The sequence below is a fragment of the Hypanus sabinus genome, chromosome 7 (genome assembly GCF_030144855.1).
Source record: "Hypanus sabinus isolate sHypSab1 chromosome 7, sHypSab1.hap1, whole genome shotgun sequence".
Classification (NCBI taxonomy): domain Eukaryota; kingdom Metazoa; phylum Chordata; class Chondrichthyes; order Myliobatiformes; family Dasyatidae; genus Hypanus; species Hypanus sabinus.
The window spans coordinates 48,650,239-48,674,452 of record NC_082712.1 but is presented as its reverse complement, the minus strand read 5'-3'; the positions used below and the strand labels follow the sequence as shown (position 1 = coordinate 48,674,452).

Genomic DNA, 24,214 nt, shown 5'->3' with positions numbered 1-24,214 from the left:
ACGGAGATCCAGCCACTCACCAACCCACCTCCCGTTCGCACAGGTGCTGTGAGAATCGAATTTATGCCTCGCGCCCGCCAACAGTATCAAACCCACAACAAATACCGTTATGAAATACACTTTAAAGAGTTTACTAAAATTAGAAGAATATTAGGCAATACAATATATATATATAAGGGAAAAAACAAAAGGCGCCAACTTATCAAAGTTCAGTCTGTTTAGTGCACTCGTTCATCGAACCATTCGACCCTTCGTCGCTTGCCTCCGACTTCCACGTTTTCCACCCCGGACTCCTCGGTGGTCTTCCGAGCGCACGTCCACCTCCCTCGGCGTCTTTCTCCCGAGTCCCCTCACACCAAAAACCCGTGAAGCCCCTCCCCCAAGTTCCCAACCTCACAAGACACAATAACATTCCCCATTGATTAACAAATGAATACAATTACCATATCAGCCATTCTAAAGCGAAACAACGGCGAGAGAAACACTTATCCAACAAAGAAGCATTCCTACTCATAACAAACAAAAGAAGCCATTTTGAGTAACGTACACAGGACATTGTACATAACATTGAACCTCTCCCGAGGACACAGTGTCGACTAGTTAAAATTTAGGATTTATAAGCAGAACAAAATACATGAAAACCATTCTACAAATGCAAATTCATATTTACAATTCTTCAAACTGTAATTAAAAGAATTTTAATGAAGCACAAATGTTGGTGTTACTCATTAAAAGGTACAAGAGAATCTGCAGATGCTGCAGTAAGGAACAACATACAAAATGCTAAAAGAATGCAGTGGGTCATCAATGGAGGGAAAGGACAACTGACCTTTTAGGTTGAGATCCCTCATGAGGTCTGACTGACTTCATTAGGTTCTGGTCTGTTGTCACATGAAAGAATTTCTTGGTCTAATTTTATAATATTTGTGATTACATGATTAAGGAACACTCATAAGAAAATGCACATCATAGAATAACGTGTCTTATAAATATTCTAGTGCATGCAGTACTAGTGAAAGAGGCTATACAAAGTTTATATTCCAACATTCAAAATCTACTAAAAGATAGCAGATGTACTGAGATGTGCAGTGATGGTAGCTCAACAGAAGCATACAGCTGCCGTATTCCTATTTCTTGTAATGCAACTGAAATACAGCCTATAATTATTAAAAATCCGCCCTTTAATTTCTCTGCGCACACCCCAACTTCCCTCAAACTAAAAACAGTAATCCAGATGTGACATTCTAATTTCAGCAAATCAAATGTGAAATTGAATTTAATCTGCTAAGAACCAGAAGAAGAAATATACAATATTTCACAATGGCATAAAATCTAAGGAAAGTTATTCAATACAGTGTGTATTTAAGGGCAAACATTTGATGATACAGGAACCAATTTAACTTCTAGGACAAGAACAGTTTCTCATAAGGAGAAAAACAACCCTTACATTGAATCAGACCATAAGCACAATTTTGCTGAGAACAGCAGGTTTTATGAGCCTTGTCCTTATGATGGGGCTCCACTTTGGTGCAGCAGATCGCATCAATGACACAGAACTTAGACCCTTCATTGGGACTGATGAAGAGCCTCAGTCAGAAACATTGATTGTTTACTCCCCTCCATAAATATTTTGTGTATGTTATTCATGATTTCCAGCATCTGCAGAATCTTCTGGGTCCATCATGTGCATAGACTGTCCATAAATTGGGAGTTCGTAACAAAAAGACCTGTACAATTGTACCTGCATCAGTTTAATGGGCCAAATGCCTTCCTTCCATTACACTGCTAACCTGGGAAAGTAAGAACAATGATACTGCCTCACTTACTACTGGCACAAATAAGAAATCAAAAGTATATATACCCTATCCTCATTATATGCGTCTTCAGACTGTGCAGATTCACAGTTATGCAAGGAACCTATTTCTACCAACGTCTCCTTATATGCATCCAAAGCTCAGTTATGTGAGGAGCCTTGCAGGTCACGTGCGCATGCCTCACAGTCTCACTCCTGCCAGTCTCGTATTGGTTTTGGCAAGGTGTGGATGTGCGATCTTGTGCTCTTAAACTTTTGTTGGTTTTACCCGTGGTACAGTGAGTTTGTGCTTGAAATATTTAACTGTGCCTCCTAAGCATCCGATGTCATTTCCTGGGCCATCAGCCGTGTGGCAGAGAACCGCTTTAACACTTGAAAAAAAGTTGGAAATTATAAACAAGGCGGCATCAGCTGAAGGTAACACAGCTCTACGACGCTACTGCTGGGAACAGAATCTTGCCTTTAAAGTTCTTTTGTTGCTTGACAATGTGCCAGCCCATCCTAAACAATTGGACAGCATTCATTCTAACATAACAGTGTGTTTCCTGCCGCCTAACACAACATTGCTGATTCAGCCACTCAACCAAGGTGTGATCCACATTCAAGGCGTATTTTTTTTACGGCAAACTATCTCTCAGATGCTGCAAGCAACAGACTATTTTGAAAATCCATTCCCTCACCATTGAAAATGGTGAGGGAATGGTGGAAGTAGGAACACTTGGCACAAATGGCAATAGACATGGACCTGGAGTCAGCATTTCAGTCGTTCCCTGCCACCAACCCTTCTTCCCTACAAGCAAATTATGCTGAAAAACAAAATGCTGCCAAGCAAACAACCCTCACCACTTTATTCAAACCGGTGTCATCTCCTGCTGCCGGGAGTTCTAAGAGTTCTGTGAGTCTTTCTTCACCCCTTGCTGTGCTTGATATGATCCCGACACCACAACATCCACTCATCTCCCGGAGCGAACACACCTGCCACTGTTGGTGAGTACTGTACACCCTAGTATGTTAACTTTCTTTGATTTATTACTGTAAAGGGTTTTTTTTCTTTGTTACTGTGTATGACATCAAAAGGGCTTCTTTTGTTTTGTTAAACGCAGGAATGTTTCTTTGTTGCGAGAGAGTGCTGGGAGAATTGTATTCCTTTGTAAACCAAATGGGGATTAATGTTCTTTCTTCTGAGTATGTAAGCTTTTGTTGACGGGCTTTTGGGGAGATTGGCGCAAGGGGGTCGAGAGAGAGGACACAATGCCATAAGCGAGGCGAGGATCGGACCCCAAGCGGGGGTCCGAGGCCGGGAGGTACTCCGAGGAGGGGGGCATGAAGCTAGATGTGCTTGGTTGACCACTCAGAGGGTCCTGAGCTGCGAGTCAAGGAGTTCGGAGGGGATCGAATGGTGGCCAGAAGACTTCAGTAATTGAGCTCCAACGGTTGTGCACGAAGTGGTTTGGACTTTGATAAGTTTGGCGCCTTTTCTTTATTTTTTCTCTTCATATATACGGTATCGTTATTAATCACTTAGTTATAGTAACCTTTATAAATTGTACTCATTTAATCGCATATGGTGTACTGTCTGTTTTTTGGGCGAGGTGGGGACATCACACAGCATCCACACCAGCTGATTACCCAGTTTGGCGGGGCTGAAGGCTGCTCCCCCTAGACGAAACGAGCTGAGCGAGCCTGAGGCGACCCAGGGGGTTACATTACGTTGAATATTACCTTAAATTGATGAAACATAATACGAATGATGCCCTGTGGTACTGCTTTTGTGTTGTATTGGTATGAAAATGTGAATAAACTACATATAAAACATATTCAGGAAGCCCTCTGGAACGCATCCCTATTTTCTCCATTTAAGTAATTATTCACACTATGCATTCTCACATCATGCATCCACTGCGAGGAACTTAACCCCCTGTATATAACAAGGATAGGGTGTAGTTGTTTGGATTTGATTTTCACAAAACAAAAATATTATTAAAATTCTCCTTCAAATGAGGAAACACAATATACAGTAGAATTGAATATATTACGTACAAAGATCAAATTACATTTTCAAATATCACACTGGTTCCGTGAGCATAATTCTTCACGAGTATATTCTAATTCAAAAATAATTTATTTTTCTTGGACATGCTTCACTTTATAAATGCCATCCATTCTTTTTTTTCTAACACAGAGGTTCACATTAACACCCAACTCTCAAGATGGCACTCATGGTGTGAGGATGAATTAGGCTTCGCTCCAATTCTTTTACCTGCAATCACCCCCTAACTCATTTATTTATACCTACACTAAAGGGGTTGATATTTAAGGTACACTTTTTGAGTTTCACTTTCAATTTGTTAAAATGGCTGGGAGAGCACGAGAAGCTAAAGAAGCCAAAGCAACTAAAGACCCATTAACTTTGGAAGCAATCTCGAAACTTCTGCATGGTAAACTGGAGGAAAAACTTACCCAAAAATTCTCCCCACTTGAGGAAATTTTAAAGACGGTCAATGAAAGTCTCAAATCACTTAGACATGAAATGGAACAACAAGAAGCAAGAATTTCAGATCTCAACGAAGCCGTTCACCAGAGGGATTCATAGAATTGAAACTTTGGAACAAAAGTTGTCTTCGACTTCTCAAGTGTTGGAACTTTACAAATCCAAAATTATTGATCTCAAAAATCGATCTCAAAGACAGAACCTGCAGATAATCGGGCTCCCGGAAGATGTCGAGAAGGGTGATCCTGTTGAATTCTTCTCTAAATTCTTAATGGAGGTGTTTGGCCCAAAGGTTCTGGATACCACTCCTGTGATCGACCGTGCACATCGCATCTCTCGTTCGAAGCCAGCTCCAGGCGAAAGACCACGGCCAATTGTTCTCCGTCTTCACTATGCTCATATTAAAGATCGTCTGATTCGAGTTGCCCGACAGAAGGGCATGATTAACTTTCAAGAGTTTAAATTTCGTATTGTGGAAGATTTCAGTCCTGATGTCTTGAGGGAAAGAATGGCTTTTAAACCGGTGATGTCAGAATTTTTTCGAAAAGGTCTCAAGCAAGCGCTGTTATTCCCAGCGCAACTGAGAGTCGTCCTTCCCAATAATTCTCGCCAGCTGACACCCAAAGGTTTCTCGAGGAACAGCATCCTTCTGTTATGAGCTGATTAATGTATTGTATTTTTATTATCGGTTTTTAACAGTTTTTTGTTCTTGCTCTTTTTTTTAAGCTAACAATTAGCTTATAGACTCCGACCTTCATAATCTGACGATCCATGCGTGTCGAATGATAGTGCAACCACTTCTTATACGTCCAAGTAAACGTTCGTTTTTGGTTAATTTTTGGGACTTTTTTTATTATTATTCTTTTGATTTTGAAAGTTACTAACTAAATGTTTTAAGTTTGAATTTATTTTTGTCTTATATCTCTTATGCTGGAGCATTCAGTATTTAAAACTTTTTTTTCGAGATGTTGCTTCTTCTTCCCATAAGACCTTAATTTCTTGGACACGTCACATCTGTTTGGGTGTGTTTGTACAATAGTGCTGGTGTTTTATTGAAATATTAGTACAATGCTACCCTGTTTCATGCGCTAATGGTTTAGTTCTTTTTCCTAAAACTTGCCTTCTTTTTTATATTAATTATGAGTTTTCTTCTCATTACAGTAACCCTTTGTTTTCGAATATGGGTGGTTTGTGTTTATTTGTCATATTTTTTCTGAGCTGCCATCTTGAGAGATGGGGGTAAATTTACTATTTCTCTGCTTGCTGGCCCTTCTCTGGCTTTTTCTTGGGTTTCCGCAGGTCGGTGGGGGGGGGGGCCCTTTTTCTTTTGCTTTTTGCTTATTTTTCTTCATGGGCTGACTTGAAACTACCAAAATGTCAAGTGTAGCAACTTCCGGTTCCTCAGTTAACCTGTTTTCTTCTTCCGAACTCCAGTTTACTTACTGTTTAAACTTTTGCGTCTATTACGACAAATATTAGCAATATGGATAAGACATAAGACTATTAACTTTGTTTCTTGGAATACAAATGGTTTAAACCATCCAATTAAATGGAAAAAAAAGTATTCCATAGAATTAATCCTAATATTATTTTTGCACAAGAGACATGTGAGGAAAGAGGATAATCAACTTTTTTTTAGGTTTTGGAAGGGCCGACAGTACCATTCAAATTCCCAAGCTAAAGTGAGAGGTGTTTCTATTTTCATAGATTCTTCAACCTTTTTCACTCATTATGAAACAATTTCAGACCCACAGGGTAGATTTTTGCATCTAACAGGCTTACTTTTTAGCCAAAAAGTTGTTTTGGTTAATGTTTATGCCCCGAATATCGATTGTCCTGAATATTTTAGGCATTTATTCACATCCCCTCCTAATTTAAACGGGTATATGTTGATAATGGATGGGGATTTTAGTTGTTGTTTAAATCCCTTGATGAATAGATCTAAGTCTAACCAGGTTCTTCCAAATAAATTGGCCTCTCTCATTAATTCCTTTATGGTTGATTCTGGAATTTCTGAAATTTGGCAATTTTTACATCCTAAGGATAAAGAATTTTCGTACTTCTCACATGTATATCATAATTACTCTAGAACTGACTATTTCTTTATTGATCATCGTTTACTTACAGCTGTTATTGACTGTAACTATGACTCAATTACTATCTCTGACCATGCACCTTTGAAACTATCTATTAAGACAACTGATTCATCTTCAAGTGTTAAACCATGGCAGTTCACTTCTACTCTACGTCAGGATTCAGACTTCTCAATTTTATTAGACAACAAATTGATTTGTTCTTTTAACAAACTCTACAGAAGAGATTTCTAGTGGAATATTATGGGACACCTTTAAAGCATTTATCCCTGGACAAATTATCTCATATTCTGCTGGAGTCAGAAAATGAATTAACACTGAAATACTTATGTTGGTTGATAAGATTAAAGTAATTGATAGCATATACTCTGTGACTCCTAGTAAGGAGCTTTATAAAAAGAAAGTTATACTTCAAAATGGAGCACAGTTTATTATTATCCTCTTCAATTGAAAATCAATTAATTAAAACTAGGACTCAGTTTTATATATATATGGGGATAAATCTGGTAAATTATTGGCTAATCAATTGAAAACTGCTTCGGTTAAACGACAGATTATTAAGATCCGTAAACGAGATGGTACTCTGATGGTTGATCACAAAGAGATAAACAAAGTTTTTCAAGAATTTTATAATTTTTTATATCAATCTGAATTTCCTGACGATTCCTCCATAATGAATGAATTTTTAAGGAAACTGAATATTCTGAAGTTATCAGCCAAGGATTGTTTATCATTAGAGGCACACATTACAGAAGTTGAAATAAAAGAGGCTACTCTTTCAATGAACTCAGGTAAAGCCCTTGGTCCGGATGGTTACACTGCGAATTTTTAAAAATCTTTTTCTTCTATACTCTCGCCTTGGTTATGTAAAATTTTTAAGGATGCATTAACTATAGGCAAATTACCACAATCTTTTTATGAAGCCTCCATTTCCCTAATTCTTAAAAAAGGCAAAGACACTATTGACTGCACACCATATCTGCCTATATCTCTGCTGAATGTGGATTCTAAGTCTTTTCCCCAAAATTTTGGCCACCAGACTGGAGAATATACTACCTCAAATTATCTCTGAGGACCACAGTGGATTTATTAAAAATCGTTATTCGTCTTTTAACACTAGAAAATTAATTTAGTTTATACTCCTTCACTTAGAACCCCAGGATGTGTTATCTCTTTGTGGAAGCTGAGAAAGTATTTGATAAGAGGTCAATGGCCATATTTACTTAGTACGCTTCAGAATTTTAATTTTAGCCCGACATTTATATCGTGGATTAAATTAATATATTATATGCCTTTGGCTTCAGTTTTTACCAATAATGAAAGAACCTTTTTTCAATTGTTTCGTGATACCAGGCAAGACTGTCCTCTTAGTCCTCTACTATTTGACATCGCTCTGGAACCTTTCACTACTGCTATTCATAATTCACCTAACATTTTTTGGTATTACCTGTGGGGAAGGGACATATAAGGTATCATTATATGCTGACGATTTGCTATATATCTCTGACCCTGAGAGATCTATTCCTGCTGTTTCATCTCTGCTTGCTCAGTTTAGTAGTTTTTCTGGCTATAAACTGAATCTTAATAAGAGTGAATCATTCCAATTATATATGCAAGTGCCGATTTATAAACATTTACCATTTAAAGTGGTTACAGATAACTTTACTTATTTGGGTATTAAAATTAATAAGAAACATAAGGACTTATTCAAAGTTAATTTTTTACCTTTAATTGACCAGGTTAAGCAACTCTCTACTAAATGGTCCCCACTGTCTTTGTTATTGGTCAGTCGAGACAATGCTATTAAGATGATGGTTCTAACTAAATTTTTATACTTATTTTAAGTACTACCAATTTTTATTTCTAAATCCTTCTTTGACATAATTGACTCATAAAATTTCTTTGTATGTATGGCAGAATAAGAATCCTAGATTAAGTAAAAAATATTTACAGAAGTCTAAGGAAAGAAGGTGGTTTGGCTTTGCCAAACTTAAGATTTTATATTGGGCAATTAATATTCGATATTTAATATTTTGGACACAGGACTCAGTGGCAATACAAAGTCCATAATGGGTAAACTTGGAGTGTAAATCTGTACAAGGTTTTTCATTGGTTTCTATCTTAGGGTCTTCGCTTCCCTTTGTTCTTTCTAAACCGAATAAGCAAATAATTAGCCCAATAATTAAATATACATTACAAATATGGTTTCAATTCCACAAATTTTTTGGTTTGAATAAGTTCATTTTATCAAGCCCTATTATATCTAACTTCTTTTTTCAGCCCTCTGTTATGGACCAAGCCTTTTTGTTATGGAAAACGAGCAGTATAACACGTTTTTGTGACTTATTTTTAGATAACTGTTTCATATCCTTTGAACAGCTGTCTAATAAATATAATTTGCCTAGATCCCATTTTTTTTTAGATATTTACAAATTAGAAATTTTTTGAATAATATGTTAGTCTTTCCTGAATTCATGCCCAATTGATATTATGGGAAAAATTTTAAGTTTAAACCCTTATCAGAAGGGTTTAATAGCCATTAATTCAAGGTGGTGCATAGGGCCCATATGTCTAAGGACAAACTTGCTCGTTTTTATTCCCATGTTAATCCGATCTGTGATCGATGCCATTCTGAAGTAGCCCCTTTGACTCACATGTTCTGGTCTTATCCTTGCTTGCAGAAATACTGGAAAGATATTTTTGGTATTTCAACAGTTTTGAGTATTAATTTACATCCTCATCCTATTACTGCAATTTTTGGCTTACCAAAGGTGGATGATAGTTATTTATCCCCTTCAGCTCAGCGGATGATTGCATTTGTTACATTAGTGGCCAGAAGATCCATTCTACTGAACTGGAAAGAAATAAAACCCCGAACTACATTTCAATTGTCTTCCCAAACTGGATCTTGTCTGAGTTTAGAAAAAATCAGAAGCATCATTTTTGACCCTTCGGTCAAATTTGAAGACAGAACCTGGAGACCATTTATTCAACATTTTCATATGAGCTAAATTGACCTTTCCCAAGCCTTTTTTTATTACCCTCAGTTATTTGGATAGAGGTGCGGAGTTATTGACATTACTGCGTATACCTGATATAATACAATACCCCTGGTTGGTTAGGTTAGTTGCTGTTAGTTAATGTTTTTGTTTTTTTTATGTAAATACAGTGAATTTGGGAGGTTATTATATCTGTGTTATCAACTGTTTGCATTTGTATTCCCACCTTATTAATTATGTACTCTCAAGCTCTCTGTATTTGTTTTTTCTCAATGTTCTATTTGGAAATTAATAAGATTTAAAAAGAAAAGAACATATTAACACCCAAAATGCTATTTTTTGCTCAGGACTCTTCTCTCAGGAGGTTATATGATCAAGATCGAATTATCTGTTGATTATTTCCAGCAACATTTTTGAACCTGATTCCCCCACTTGCTTATTTCATTGAGAGAATTTATCCTTCAGTAAAACATAACAGACTAATTATGATATGCCTAAATACTGTTTGTGAAACTTTGCAATGTGTAGTTTGATAGTGGCTGTGGTTATCTACACAACTGCAAATCAAAAGTTGACAAATAACTCATCAACCAGAAGCAAATTATAACATTTTCTTAAGTAGAGAGACCAAGTACAAAATCATTAGGTCTTTGAAATTTCTCTGCAAACAAAATAAATTGTGAATATTTTGCAGTATTTCTGTGTAACCTGGCAATAGAACTCATTGTCACACTGAACTCTGCTGTGCATACCTGGTTGTATTATACAAAATCCATAAAAGAACCTTACCTGTTCATGTTGGTGAGAGTCTGATCATATGATTGTTCCCCAATTCTCTTATTTCCAGAAAGGTCTCGGCCACCACTTCCAGTGTATGTAAATTCATTGCCTCGATCCTATTAAAAATAAACACATCAGCGACAGAGCTCTTCTCAAGTCAAGTTTATTGTCATGTGTCCAAGTGCAGCTAGCTACGGGTACAATGAGAAGCTTGCTTGCAGAAGCATCACAGGCAGCTGTATTTTAAGTCAATGTGCTCAGAATTACGGAATTTCTGATCTAGCAGTAATCACATCATGGGAAAGGTATGATCTAGTAATATTATGAACTGACAATGATAACATCAGGATCTGAAGCTCAGCTCAGCTACCTGACAGAGTCCAAAAGAGCCTAACTATTTGTGTCACCTTCAGGTTGAATTGGGTATTCATTCTGAATAAGCAAGCATTTGTGTTAATTCAAGACAACTCAGTCAACTAAATTATCAGATGTTTCAAATTAAAAGATGGTTCAAATTATCCAGATCAGGTCAACTTGAACATAGAATATTGAAATATAGCACAGTACAGGCCCTTCACCCCACAAATTTGTGCCATCGTTTTAACCTACTCTGAGGTTAACACAACCTTTCCCTCCCACGTAGCCCCCTCCCATCCCTGGCAGGGCATTCCAAGTGTTCACCATTCTCTGTGAAGAACTTACCTCTGACATCTCTCCAAGCATCTCAAAATTATGCCTCCTCATATTAGACATTTCCGCTCTGGGAGAAAGTAACTGGCTAACCATTCTATCTAAACTTCTTACCTTGTACACCTTTATCAAGTCACCTCTCTCAATCTATCCTCATAATACCTGCTCTCTAATCCAGGCAGCATCCTGGTAAATCTCCTCTGCACCCTCTCGAAAGCTTCCACATCCTTCCTATAATGAGACATCCAGAACTAAACACAATATTCCAAGTGTGGTCTAACTAGGGTTTTACATAGCTGCAACATTACCTCACAACTCTTGAACTCAATCCCTGACAAATGAATGACAACATACCATACACCTTCTTAACAACCCTATCAACTTAGAGAGAACTATGGACGTAGATGCCAAGATCCCCCTGTTCTTCAACACTGCTGAGAATCCTGCCTTAACACTGTACCCTGCCTTCAAGTTTGACCTTTCCAAAGTGAATCACCTCACGCTCTTCTGGGTTGAATTTCATCTGCCCACATTTGCATCCTGTAAGTGTCCCACTGTAACCTACACTATCCACACCATCACGAAATCTCATGTCATCTGTAAAATTACAAATCACCCCTTCTACTTCCTCGTCCAAGTCATTTATAAAATTTACAAAGAGCAGGGGTCCCAGAACTGATCCCTGTGGAACATCACTGATCACCAACTTCCAAGCAAAAATAGCTCCATCTACAACCACCTACTGCCTTCTATGGGCAAGCCAATTCAGGATCCACACAGCCAAGTTTCCCTGTATCCTATGCTTAATATTTCTGTGTTGAAGATTGATCATCCATAATGATGATCAGTTCAGTTTTGCAACCAAAGGACAAATCTTCAAGTTGGAACCACATTTGGACTGGCCATGAACAGGGAGATTTAAATTTTACCACAGCTTCAGGCAGTACATTTCAGAATCCATTTACCCTCTGTGTGGAACAAAATTTCCCTCTCACTTTCCTAGACTCTCATCCTCTCACCATACACTTACACCCTCTTGTCTTATACACCCCACCACAGGGAGAAATGATTGCTAATATCTTCCCTACCTAGTTCCATAATAGTGGACAGAAGTGTGGTGTAGCAGTTAGCAAAACACTCTTACACTGCCAGCCACCCACTTTCAATTCCATTGCTGTCTTTAAGTAGTTTGTACATTCTCCCAATGACCACATGGTTACCCTCCAGAAGCTCAAGTTTTCTCTCACTTTCCAAAGAGAAACAGGTTAGTAAGTTAATTAGTCACATGGGTGTACTTGGCCTCACTGAGCCAGAAGGGCATGTTATCATGCAATATCTCTAAATAAAAAATAAAGGAAAAGGCCACACATCTTAAGTTTTTGTAAGCTGTGTCTCAATAATATCAATTATTTTATATAAAACAAGAAAGACACAAAAGAAAAAGCAAAAAGAATATCATAAATAGTACATGGGCCCCATTATGTCAAACCATTCTTTACTACAATGAACATAAATGTCTGATTTCCTTGACCACCTATCTCTTAGCCTAAAATTGTGTGAGGACTATTTCATCACAGAACTTATTTTTAAGAACGTATTATGTTTATATTTGTTTCCACATTTTGTTTTTTTTTAATACAATGACTAATGAAGGGCTGCAATTTTCAAATGTGCACTGTTCATTAACATAATTTCCTCGCTGTATCATTTTAAAACACTATATCCCCACTTGTGCTACAGAACTTGATGAATCACTGCCAAAAATATAGAGTGCAAATTCAAATAGGCAGCAACATTAAACAACTTCTTCGATTTGACAGTTAGAGAGGTAGAATCCTGCTTTGGAGTATGAGGACTGTGCTTGTTTTCACTCCTGAACTGTGCAAACTTGCTCAGATAACGAAAAATTATGATTTTCTTAGAACTACCAACTAATGTTGGGCAGGATAGAATAAGTTCAGCTAACAATAACTCTTCATTACTACTCAGTAATCTCTAGCAGCTGGAAAAGCAGTATTCATTATTTGGAGCAAAGAATGAAAATGTTGGATATTGAGAACTACAACATATAATGTTGGAAAAACTCAGCAAGTCAAACTGCATCCATAGAGGGAGAAACAATCAACCTTCTGGATCATTGACCCTTCATCGCAATTGCTGACTAACCTGTCGAGTGCCTTCCCGTTTTTGTTTATGAGAGGCTGACATCGATTTGTGAGCACCGTTCTAATCGGATCATTCTCTCACAGTCTGAAACTGAATACTTGAAAAATACTAAAGGATAGTTAGTGCATCTTCAGTACTAGGGACAAAATTGAAAGAAGATTACATGTACTTATGTACTAATTTATGTATGACCATGCCAATTTGTATATAGATGCATTTTTAAAACCAGAGAATATTTTAATGCAGTCATTGAATTAGTGGACCAGATGTCAGATTACAGGGAGCAAATGCAAATCAAACAAAAATGCAGATGATGGATATTTGAAGGTGAAACAGAAAATGCTGGAAACATCCTGTCAAAGACTTTCCATCAGCCCTGAACCATAACTCTCTTTCCACAGGTGCAGCCTGAACTGAGGATTGTTTCCAATATTTTCTGTTGCAGAGGTTTTAAATTTGAATAATCCGACAAAATTTAATACTTCAGAGTGGCCATAAAGCTAGTTAACTGTCATGAAAACTCAACTGTTAAGTTTATATTAGTGTTGTGATATGTGACTCCAGATCAGGTAATGTGGTTGACTCTTAAAAGCTTCTCAGTCCTAGGGCAATAAGGAATGGATTATAAATATCTGCATAGCCAGAAACATCCAAGTCCCATGAAAGGGTGAAATGATTATACAATGAACCGGTGTCTCTTGTACTGAGGATACACCAGCTACCCTTCAGTATTTCAAATTAAATAAACGGTAAGTGGAAGAAGTCAAGCATGCGTGTTTGGTTTATTATTGTCAAGTTCACCAAGATACAGTGGAAAAACTTCTGGTTGCATGTCAGCCAAGCATATCATTCCAAAAAAAAATCAAAGTAATACAAAGGAAAACAGAATACAATTTAGAGAACCTAAAATGTAGCACATGCTATCAATCTGAAATATAACAGCTGGAAAATGCCGATAATATGCAGTAGCATCCGGAGTGAGAAACAGTTAACCTTTCAGGTTGATAATCTCTCACCAGGTTTGGAAAATTAGATATACAGGGATGAACAAGATCGGCAAGAAGAGGAAACAATGATCGGATACATGATACAAGTGATTAAGTAACAAAGGGGATAATTGGTGTACGGTAGAAATAGTAAAAGTAAAGAAAGTGATGTCCAGCGTGTAAATCAGAACAACAGGAACGTCATATGAAATTTCTGAACTCAGCTAAGAGTCTGGAAGTCTGTAAAGTTAAATAATAGTCATTGATCTATAATGTGAAGATGATTAGTTTGTACTGAACTTCAAAGGAATTATGCATGAGCCAAGTTCAGAAACTTCAGAGCAGGAGAGAATTGCAGACTATTGGCATAGCTGGGGCATGAATGCTTGGATAATTTTTGTGGATATGTTCTATATAAACATCGTCAAATCGTCATTTGTTCCCCCACCCCATGCAGAAATACCACTCTGAATAATATGTGTATTATGACAATCCCAAATTAGTACTAGTAAACTACCTCAAAGGTAATGTGTGCTTGATGATGAGAAAACAGCAAGTCAAATTACACTTGCTGGGTTCATCAGGGAAAGTGAGGATGTAATGGTGAGAAATATACTATATTTTCACAAAAGGAATGGTGCCTTTGGGACAGTGAAACTGTAACACACACTTGGGGGAGGCATCATAATGGACGCACTGAAATTACAAGATTTACTACTGACTGTAGTGATTGGTGAAGTAAAAGGCAACGACAAGGGAAAACGCAAGTCCAGACTTGCAGGAGAAAAAAGGAGAAAGGCGGCAACAGGATCAGTCCAAAACGATGGAAGGAAATTCCCAATTGGATGCAGTGATTTGAACGGTAACTCAACAGAACAAATGTAATGGAATCAGAAAATTTAACCTTCCTCGGCACTGGGAGGACCAGGTACAAATGAGTTAAGTGGTGCGCAGAACATCATATTCACTCTGCAAGGTGAGGCTAAGCTTCCAGATGCTTGCTCACCGTTTCTGCAATATTCCAATGAAGCTGGATAACTTGTACCTTATCCTTCAGTCAGTGTATCACAATACAAGTTCAACAACTTCAGAAAATTAAGCTTACATTTCCATTTTCATCACCTATAGATCTGCCTTTCATAACTTCTTTAAACTTTTGTTTTACTACAAACTTTCAGTTCTGTTCTCCTCCCTGTGGCAGTGCAAACTTGTTTAATCTCTAACTTTAGAGTTCATCAACTGGAAACATTAGCCCTGTTTCACATTCTACAGATGCTGACCGACCTTCTGAGAATATCCAACATTTTGTTTACATTACTGTGTAGGTTACCAGTTTAAATCACATACCACTTCATCCTCAAAGCCTCCAGCGAGCACCAGGGAGTAGGCTCCATCATTGCTCCGTCCATGAATCCCTCCGACATGTGGCCTGTGAACACCTGCTTCACTCACCTTGCAGCAATAAAGCATCCAAATTTAAACAGGTAGCAATCAAATTGCTCGTCAGGTGATCAACAATTATGCCAATTGTTTTCATCTATCATTAACAAAATCATAAAAAAAAACAGAGATCTTCCAGATCTGTTACATTATTCAAAATAAGATCCCTCAAGATTGAGTATTATTGTCAAAATAAAATAAGTCACCAACAAATGCTGAGAAATGGAAGAAATTAAAGAATGGTACACACCTGAACTCTGAACTTCCACATTGTGCCAACAGGAGTTCCGGGTATGGGACCATAATGGTTAGAAGGAACTATTGTGCATTCCTTTGTGCGACCAACACAGGCCATACCCTAAGAATATGTGATAGATTACAGGAAGTAAGTTGGTAATCCACTGGTGACTTTAAACAAGCACTCAAATGAATGTACATGCATGACATGGTAATAGACAAGCAGCTGTACCCACCTTGCCCCAGTCTCTCTGACTTGCAGTGCTGGCAGAGGGCATCTTGGCTTTCTTTTTACTTTCTTTAAGTTTTTCTCCTGCTCGGACAACTTCGCTTGTATCATTTTTACAGGAGGGGCAATACCTGCAGGTACATAGTGTTTAAACAGAGAATAACTATCATTCAAATCAAAACTTCACTCACAAATCAAAAGGATTCAAATCAAAACTTCACTCACAAAGCATGACATAAAATAACAGTTCAGAAAAACAAAGAGTCATCCATGGTATTTTGTTAACTCAGCACAAGACTGACATCAAATCCCAAAACCAATTACATTTAATAAGCATAAAATCTTTATAGTCCACAAGATATAATACTGTAGCGGTGTGCTACACGCAGCGCTAAAATTACGACATGGAGTCGGTAACTGCAGTCAAAGGAAAAAACTTTATTCGAAATCTTCAGCCTCACTTTTAAGCCTCCCTCAACCTGCCCCCCATGGCGCAGAGGCTCCAAAGCTCTGTGCTCGCAAACCCCCGTAGGCTATCTAATTGTGAGTCGGTTCGGATGTGCCAGGAAATGGGTCGCCACATAACCCCCCACCAGAACCGGCGATACACCCCCCAATGTCCACAGTCTGGGCCAGAACCTGCTTGGGAGGTCGGCCTCTGCGCCGAGGTGCCGGAAACTCGGCCGGTTGCGCCAGGTCCACATGGGCCAGTTTGAGGCGGTCCATCGTGAAAACCTCCTCTTTCCCCCCAACGTCCAGCACGAACGTGGACCCGTTGTTCCGGAGCACCATAAACGGCCCCTCGTATGGCCGCTGCAGTGGTGGCTGATGCCCGCCCCTTCGTACAAACACAAACTTACAGTTCTGTAGGTCTTTGGGTACGCAGGTCGGGTGCCGCCCGTGCTGTGAAGTGGGTATGGGGGCCAGGTTACCGAGCTTCTCGTGTAGTCTGCCCAGGACTGCTGCCGGATCTTCCTCCTGCCCCCTTGGGGCTGGTAGGAACTCCCCGGGGACAACCAGGGGCGCGCCGTATACCAACTCGGCCGACGAGGCGTGCAGATCGTCCTTGGGCGCTGTGCGGATGCCGAGTAGGACCCAGGGAAGCTCGTCCGCCCAGTTGGCTCCTCGCAGGTGGGCCATGAGGGCCGACTTCAGGTGACGGTGGAAACGCTCCACTAGCCCCTTCGACTGTGGGTGGTAGGCAGTGGTGTGGTGCAGCTGAGTCCCCAAAAGGCTGGCCATAGCTGACCACAGGCTGGAGGTGAACTGGGCACCTCTGTCGGAGGTAATGTGGGCTGGTACACCAAAGCGAGATATCCAGGTGGTGATCAGGGCTCGGGCGCAAGATTCGGAGGTGATGTCAGTGAGCGGGACCGCCTCTGGCCATCTTGTGAACCGGTCCATGATAGTCAGGAGGTGCCGCGCTCCGCGCGACACCGGCAGGGGGCCCACGATATCCACATGAATGTGGTCGAAACGCCGGTGGGCAGGATGGAACTGCTGCGGTGGGGCTTTGGTGTGCCGCTGCACCTTGGCCGTCTGGCAGTGCATACACGTTTTGGCCCATTCACTGACCTGTTTGCGGAGTCCGTGCCAAACGAACCTGCTGGAAACCATCCGGACAGTTGTCCGGATGGAGGGATGCGCCAAGTTATGAATGGAGTCGAAAACGCGGCGCCGCCAGGCTGTTGGGATGACGGGGCGGGGCTGGCCGGTGGCGACGTCACAGAGTAGGGTCCTCTCACCCGGGCCCACGGGGAGGTCCTGAAGCTGCAAACCGGAGACTGCGGTTCTGTAACCCGGAATCTCCTCATCCGCCTGCTGCGCCTCTGCCAGTGCCTCAAAGTCTACCCCTTGGGAAAGGGCATGAACGGTAGGGTGAGAGAGCGCATCCGCCACGACATTGTCCTTACCCGAGACGTGCCAGACATCCGTTGTGTATTCAGAGATGTAGGACAGGTGGCGTTGCTGGCGGGACGACCAGGGGTCGGACGCTTTCGTAAACGCAGAGGTAAGCGGTTTGTGGTCCGTGAACGCGGTGAAGGGCCGACCTTCTAGGAAGTACCTGAAATGCCGGATTGCCAGGTAGAGCGCCAACAGTTCCCAGTCGAAAGCACTGTACTTGAGCTCGGGTGGTCGCAGGTGTTTGCTGAAAAACGCCAGGGGTTGCCAGCGACCTGCGATGAGTTGCTCCAGCACCCCACTGACTGCTGTGTTTGATGCGTCCACTGTGAGGGCGGTAGGGGCATCCATTCTGGGATGTACTAGCATTGCGGCATCCGCCAAAGCTTCCTTCGTTTGAACGAAAGCGGCGGCGGACTCCTCATCCCAGGTAATGTCCTTGCTCGGACCCAACATCAGGGCATGATCCGGGCAGCTGAAGGGAGGAAGCGGCGGTAGAAATTGACCATACCTACAAATTCCTGAAGGCCTTTGATCGTGGTGGGTCGGGGAAAGAGGCGGACTGCATCTACCTTAGCAGGCAGAGGGGTTGCCCCGTCTTTAGTAATCCTGTGGCCCAGGAAGTCAATGGTATCGAGTCCGAACTGGCATTTGGCGGGGTTGATTGTAAGACCGTATTCACTCAGTCGGGCGCAGAGTTGACGGAGGTGGGACAGATGCTCCTGACGACTGCTGCTGGCTATGAGGATGTCATCCAAATAGATGAACGCGAAGTCCAGGTCCCGTCCCACCGCGTCCATTAACCGCTGGAACGTCTGTGCGGCATTCTTCAGGCCGAACGGCATGCGGAGGAACTCGAAAAGGCCAAACGGGGTGATGAGAGCCGTTTTGGGGACGTCGTCAGGATGCATCGGGATTTGATGGTACCCTCGGACGAGGTCTACCTTGGAGAAGATCCGTGCGCCGTGCAGGTTTGCTGCAAAGTCCTGAATGTGCGGCACAGGGTGGTCCGGTGCGGTAGCCTCGTTCAGCCTGCGGTAGTCGCCGCACGGTCTCCAGCCCCCCGTCGCTTTGGGCACCATGTGCAGGGGGGAGGCCCATGGGCTGTCGGACCGCCGGATGATCCCCAATTCCTCCATCCTCTGGAACTCCTCCTTCGCCAGTCGGAGCTTGTCCGGGGGAAGCCGCCGAGCGCGGGCGTGGAGGGGTGGTCCCTGGGTCGGGATGTGGTGCTGTACGCCGTGCCTGGGCATGGCCGCTGTGAACTGCGGTGCCAGAACCGATGGGAAATCCGCCAGGACCCTGGTGAAGTCGTTGTCGGACAGCGTGATGGAGCCGAGGTGAGGGGCTGGCAACTGGGCTGCACCCAGGGAGATCGTCTGAAAGGTCTCGGCGTGTACCAGTCTCTTCCTGGGCAGGTCGACCAGTAGGCTGTGAGCCCCCAAAAAATCCGCACCCAGAAGCGGTTGGGCTACGGCGGCCAGTGTGAAGTCCCACGTGAACTGGCTGGAGCCGAACTGTAGCTGCACCTGACGGGTGCCATAGGTCCTTACTGTGCTGCCATTCACGGCCCTCAGGGGGGGACCCGGTGCCCTGCTGCGGGTGTCGTAACTCGTCAGAGGTAAAACGCTGATCTCAGCCCCAGTATCGACCAAAAACTGGCATCCCGACCTTCTATCCCACACATACAGGAGGCTATCCCGATGGCCAGCCGCCGTAGCCATCAGCGGCGGCTGGCCCTGGCGTTTCCCGGGAACTTGCAGGGCGGGCGACAACGGCGGGCTTCTGCGCCCCACCGCTGGTGGTAGAAGCACCAGTGTTCATTGGGCCGGGGGTTGGCGGGCTCTGCAGCCGGGCCTGGACTGGTTTGCTGCTGGGAGCGTGGCTGGGAGATCCATGCGATGGACGCCCCGCTCACCTTTTTGGCATTCCACAGCAAGTCCGCCCGGGCTGCCACCTCCCGGGGGTCACTGAAATCCGCGTCGGACAGCAGCAGGCGTATGTCCTCGGGCAGCTGCTCCAGGAATGCCTGCTCAAACATGAGGCAGGGTGTGTGTCCGTCGGCGAGAGACAACATCTCATTCATTAAAGCCGATGGAGGTCTGTCGCCCAAGCCATCCAGGTGCAGTAAACGGGCAGCCCGCTCGCGCTGTGAGAGTCCAAAAGTCCTGAGGAGCAGGGCTTTGAATTCCGTGTACTTGCCGTCTGCCGGGGGCGACTGTACAAACTCCGCGACCTGGGCCGCTGTGTCCTGGTCGAGGGAGCTCACCACGTAGTAGTAGCAGCGGGTGTCTTCTGAGGTGATCTGGCGAACGTGGAATTGGGCTTCGGCTTGCTGGAACCATAGGTTCGGGCGCTGTGTCCAGAAACCCGGCAGTTTCAACGAAACCGCATGAACAGAGGCGGCGTCGGTCATTTCTGGTCCAAAAATCGTTTGGACCGTCGGGGTCACCAATTGTAGCGGTGTGCTACACGCAGCGCTAAAATTACGACACGGAGTCGGTAACTGCAGTCGAAGGAAAAAACTTTATTCGAAATCTTCAGCCTCACTTTTAAGCCTCCCTCAACCTGCCCCCCATGGCGCAGAGGCTCCAAAGCTCTGTACTCGCAAACCCCCGTAGGCTATCTAATTGTGAGTCGGTTCGGATGTGCCAGGAAATGGGTCGCCACAATACAATCAATAGTGCATCAATTTAAACAGATTTTCAGCCATTTAAGATTGTTTCATCCAATTAAGTTTTGTCAACCCACACAAGTGAATGGTAAATTAGTTTATTATTGTCACATGTACCAAGGTGCAGTGAAAAAACTGCCCTGTATACCATCCACAGATTAATTTATTATAACAGTTCACTGTGATAGTACAAGGTAAAACCATAACCGAGTGCAGAATGAAGTTTTACAATACTGAGGAAGTGCAATACAGGTAGTCCCCGAGATACATATGTCTGACTTATGGACAACTCGTACTTAAGAACCGAGGAAGAAGAACGCCGTCCGCCATTTTAAGTTGGATCCTGTCGCCGTCCGCCATTTTAAGTCGTTGCAGTTGACACAGTGTCGAGTGTCTAACTTTGTATTTGGCTTAAAATTTTCTTAGTACGACTCACCCTGACCTCCCCCCCCACCCCGGTCCCAGTCGGCTGATGGTGCAGTGAGATCAGCGCCGGGCTGGAGAACGGAGTTTCTCGAGTCGATCCAGTGACAGACCACTCCTGTGCCGGGTTGATGTTGATCCAGTGACTCCCATACCATCCGTGCCGGGTTGATATCGAGCTCGCAACTCGACCTCATAAAAAAAAACACTGCCACCTCCAGTTTAAATTCCCACGCGGAATATTGTGGATGATCAAATACTCAAACCCAGCACAGCCCCCACTTGTCCCATTCAGCCTGTCTCAATGCGGTGGTCGTTAGGACACAGTGGACCTCGGGAGCCGGCAGAGATCGGGACCTGATGCCCACAGTGCTTCTGTTCCATTGACGGGAAGCGATCGCAATTGAAAATAAAGTGGAAATAATAAAGCATTTGGAAAGAGGTGAAACGCCATCGGTCATTAGAAAGCGTTAGGCTACAGTCGGTCGACGATTTGAACAATTTTAAAGGATAACGGATAAAGTGAGAATAATGGAGCATGTGAAAAGCCCTGCCCCGATGAAAGCTACAATTATTACTAAGCAACGCAGTGGTTTAATTATTGGAATATGTACGTTTCTTCAGTGTTTTATATGCATAGAAAGGTAAAATAAATACTATATACTAAGACAAATGTTTGACTAACTGACGCTAAATAATACCGGATGTACTTGTTCCGAACGGAACTCATACATAACCCAGGGACTGCCTGTTTTGGTAGACAGTAAAATGCAAGTGCCATTGCCAATTAATGGGACTCTGGAAACTGGCATTCATTGCTCAGTAACACTTGTGCACAAAAATAGCTGGGCCGGCCCTGTTCTGAACTGAAGTGTTCCAAAGTTTGAACAAAGAAATGCCACTTTTATTCCGAAATTGATGAGTTAGACACCAATATCGAGCATCTCAATACAAATTTTATTCACTTCCAAATCCCATAATTTACATACTTAAGAACAAGTACTACATACTTCTGTAATACATATTTCAGGTGTTAATTACAAAACAACATGACGTGTTAAAGGCCAAAAATACTTCAGAATTACAAAAATAACTGTCCAATAATAAGTGTTGCAGCAGAATCCTTCATATGCATTGTCTTGTTACACTTGGACAGAAAAGCTGTACAAAAGGGAGTTAGGCTTTCAAGAGCTATGTTCAATCTGGATGACAGCACTATGTCTGCACACTGTCTCAGTTGACTCTTGCTCTTACTGAATTCCCACACTCAGAAAAGGCTGTATGAAGTGTCTGTTAGCACACCATTTTAACCCTTTCTTTGATGTAACTTCCATACAACGTCACAATGAGATAGTTGGTGAGGTCAGGGGATCATCTTAATGTACTGGTGAAACATTCTTATAACAGTGGGATATAAACTGTCCTCGAGGCTGATGGTGTGTGCTTTCAGGCTCTTTGTCTTCTGCCTGATGGGAAAGGGGAGAAAAAAGAATGTCCGGGGTGGGTGGTGTCCTTGATTATGTTGGCTGCTTTACCAAGGCAGCAAGAAGTGTAGGGAGAATTCATAGAAGGGAGGCTGGTTGCCATGATGCACTGTGTCCACAACTCTCTTCAGTTTCTTGTAGATTATTTGCTAATGCCACACTTGGAACTTATTACCAATTGCTGTTTCAGAATTGGAGAGAGTAGTTCACTGTGTGACTTTGCACGAACTTGCCCCATGGCAGATGGGCTTAATAATACTGACTTCTACAAAAACAGCAGCAGGTTAGAACACTGGTGCCAAATGTCACTTCCGCTGCTTTAGTAAGTTGCTACTACAATCAAAGATAATCTATTTGTTAACAAACACATAAACTTTTGCAGGCAGTACTATGATCTTAACAAGCATTAATATCAGGAAGCAACTGAAAGGTGGAATCAGCTCTATAAACCAGATATTGCTCTTTTTACATGTAGTCTTAGGTTACTAAATTGGCTGTAGTTTAATTCCAAAACTGATTTCTCATTCTGGTGCCAATAAATGATTTAGAATTCTGAATTATTCATCTGTTCCCTTTATTGTGTGCCTTCACAATGAAGTAAAGACACATCTTTCGAGAACTATTTGTAGACTTGTAAGTGGAGCCAGGTTAGTCAAGCACAACTGCAAACAACCAGTTTCTTGTGTTTTTTTTAATATACAAAATAAAAGGTGTTATTACACACCGCTTTAAGAAACAAAAATCAAACGTGCACTGGATGACTCAGCACCTGAAGAGTGGCAACACTGATGATCCAAGGCATATCTCACACAGTGGTCAGAAAACTGGGATTAGAGAAAAAACAACTGTAGATGCATTAAGTTCAGCAGCAAATTCAACAGCAACCACAAGCAAGAAATCAACATTAGCATTGTTCTGCTGTTTGTAGGAATAAACGTATGTCAGGCATTTAACAATACGGTACATTGTTTGTATCTACCCTGTAAGTCAGATATTTGTAACCAGGGGATCATCTGTAATTATAACCTAATACATACTTCTAGTGGGCAGTTTAAATTAAATTCATAGCCCAAAACTTTAATCTCTGAAAAGGCATAAAGAATCTTCTGTTCTTTCCCTTGTCCCACCAACCAACCAAAATGATATTCATCAAGATAAAATTTACCAGTCTTCATCTTCTGGTATGTGGCTGAGGGGTGGATTCAAGCAGTATGTGTGATATGCCATGTTACACTCGTCACACAACAGCTGCATATCTGGATCCTGCTTCCCACCACATAATCGACAGGCACAGAATCTGCATTCTCTATCAGGATCTGCCTTGCAGTATTTACATTCAGGTCCACTCTTCCCTGGAGAAGTGGTGAAGGAAAATAAAATCAAAACAATTGTTTGAATTAAGTACTGTCTGCAGATTAAATTATCAGTATACACAAGTCCTTGCATATAAACAGCATCCTACTTTTAAACTGGCCATCAGCGTGTGTAATTGGCTCAGCTCCAGCTTCTTCAATCTTGTATATTTCATCGAAAAACACTACCTTGCAATCAGCCATTACATCTAATGGGCCTCTGTAAAAGATAAGAAATGCAAAAGTTTACAGAATTGCCGAATAAGCAATTTTATCAACATTTAAAACAGACATCTTCTAAAGAAACCCTTCAAAATCAGATAAAAGCATTTTTTGCAAATGTAACTTTTGGTGCAAATTTCACTGTTACAAAGTAAAGATGGTTTAAAGAATAAATATCCATTTTCAAAAAAAATCATATATACAAATACAGTGTAAACACTTCCATGTAAAAA

General features: G+C 41.8%; 1 protein-coding gene across 1 annotated transcript in view; it reads right to left on the bottom strand.

The window, feature by feature from the left end:
- The window catches only part of LOC132396769 (E3 ubiquitin-protein ligase UHRF1-like), a 151,780-nt gene that overhangs the window by 16,546 nt on the left and 111,020 nt on the right, over positions 1-24,214 (bottom strand). Inside the window, exons 5-10 of the mRNA XM_059974642.1 lie at positions 23,870-23,979; positions 23,573-23,759; positions 15,932-16,055; positions 15,709-15,816; positions 15,366-15,470; positions 10,186-10,292 (exon numbers count right to left, since the gene is read on the bottom strand). Coding sequence (XP_059830625.1) covers positions 10,186-10,292; positions 15,366-15,470; positions 15,709-15,816; positions 15,932-16,055; positions 23,573-23,759; positions 23,870-23,979 — 741 coding nt within the window. The remainder of the gene's footprint in view (positions 1-10,185; positions 10,293-15,365; positions 15,471-15,708; positions 15,817-15,931; positions 16,056-23,572; positions 23,760-23,869; positions 23,980-24,214) is intronic.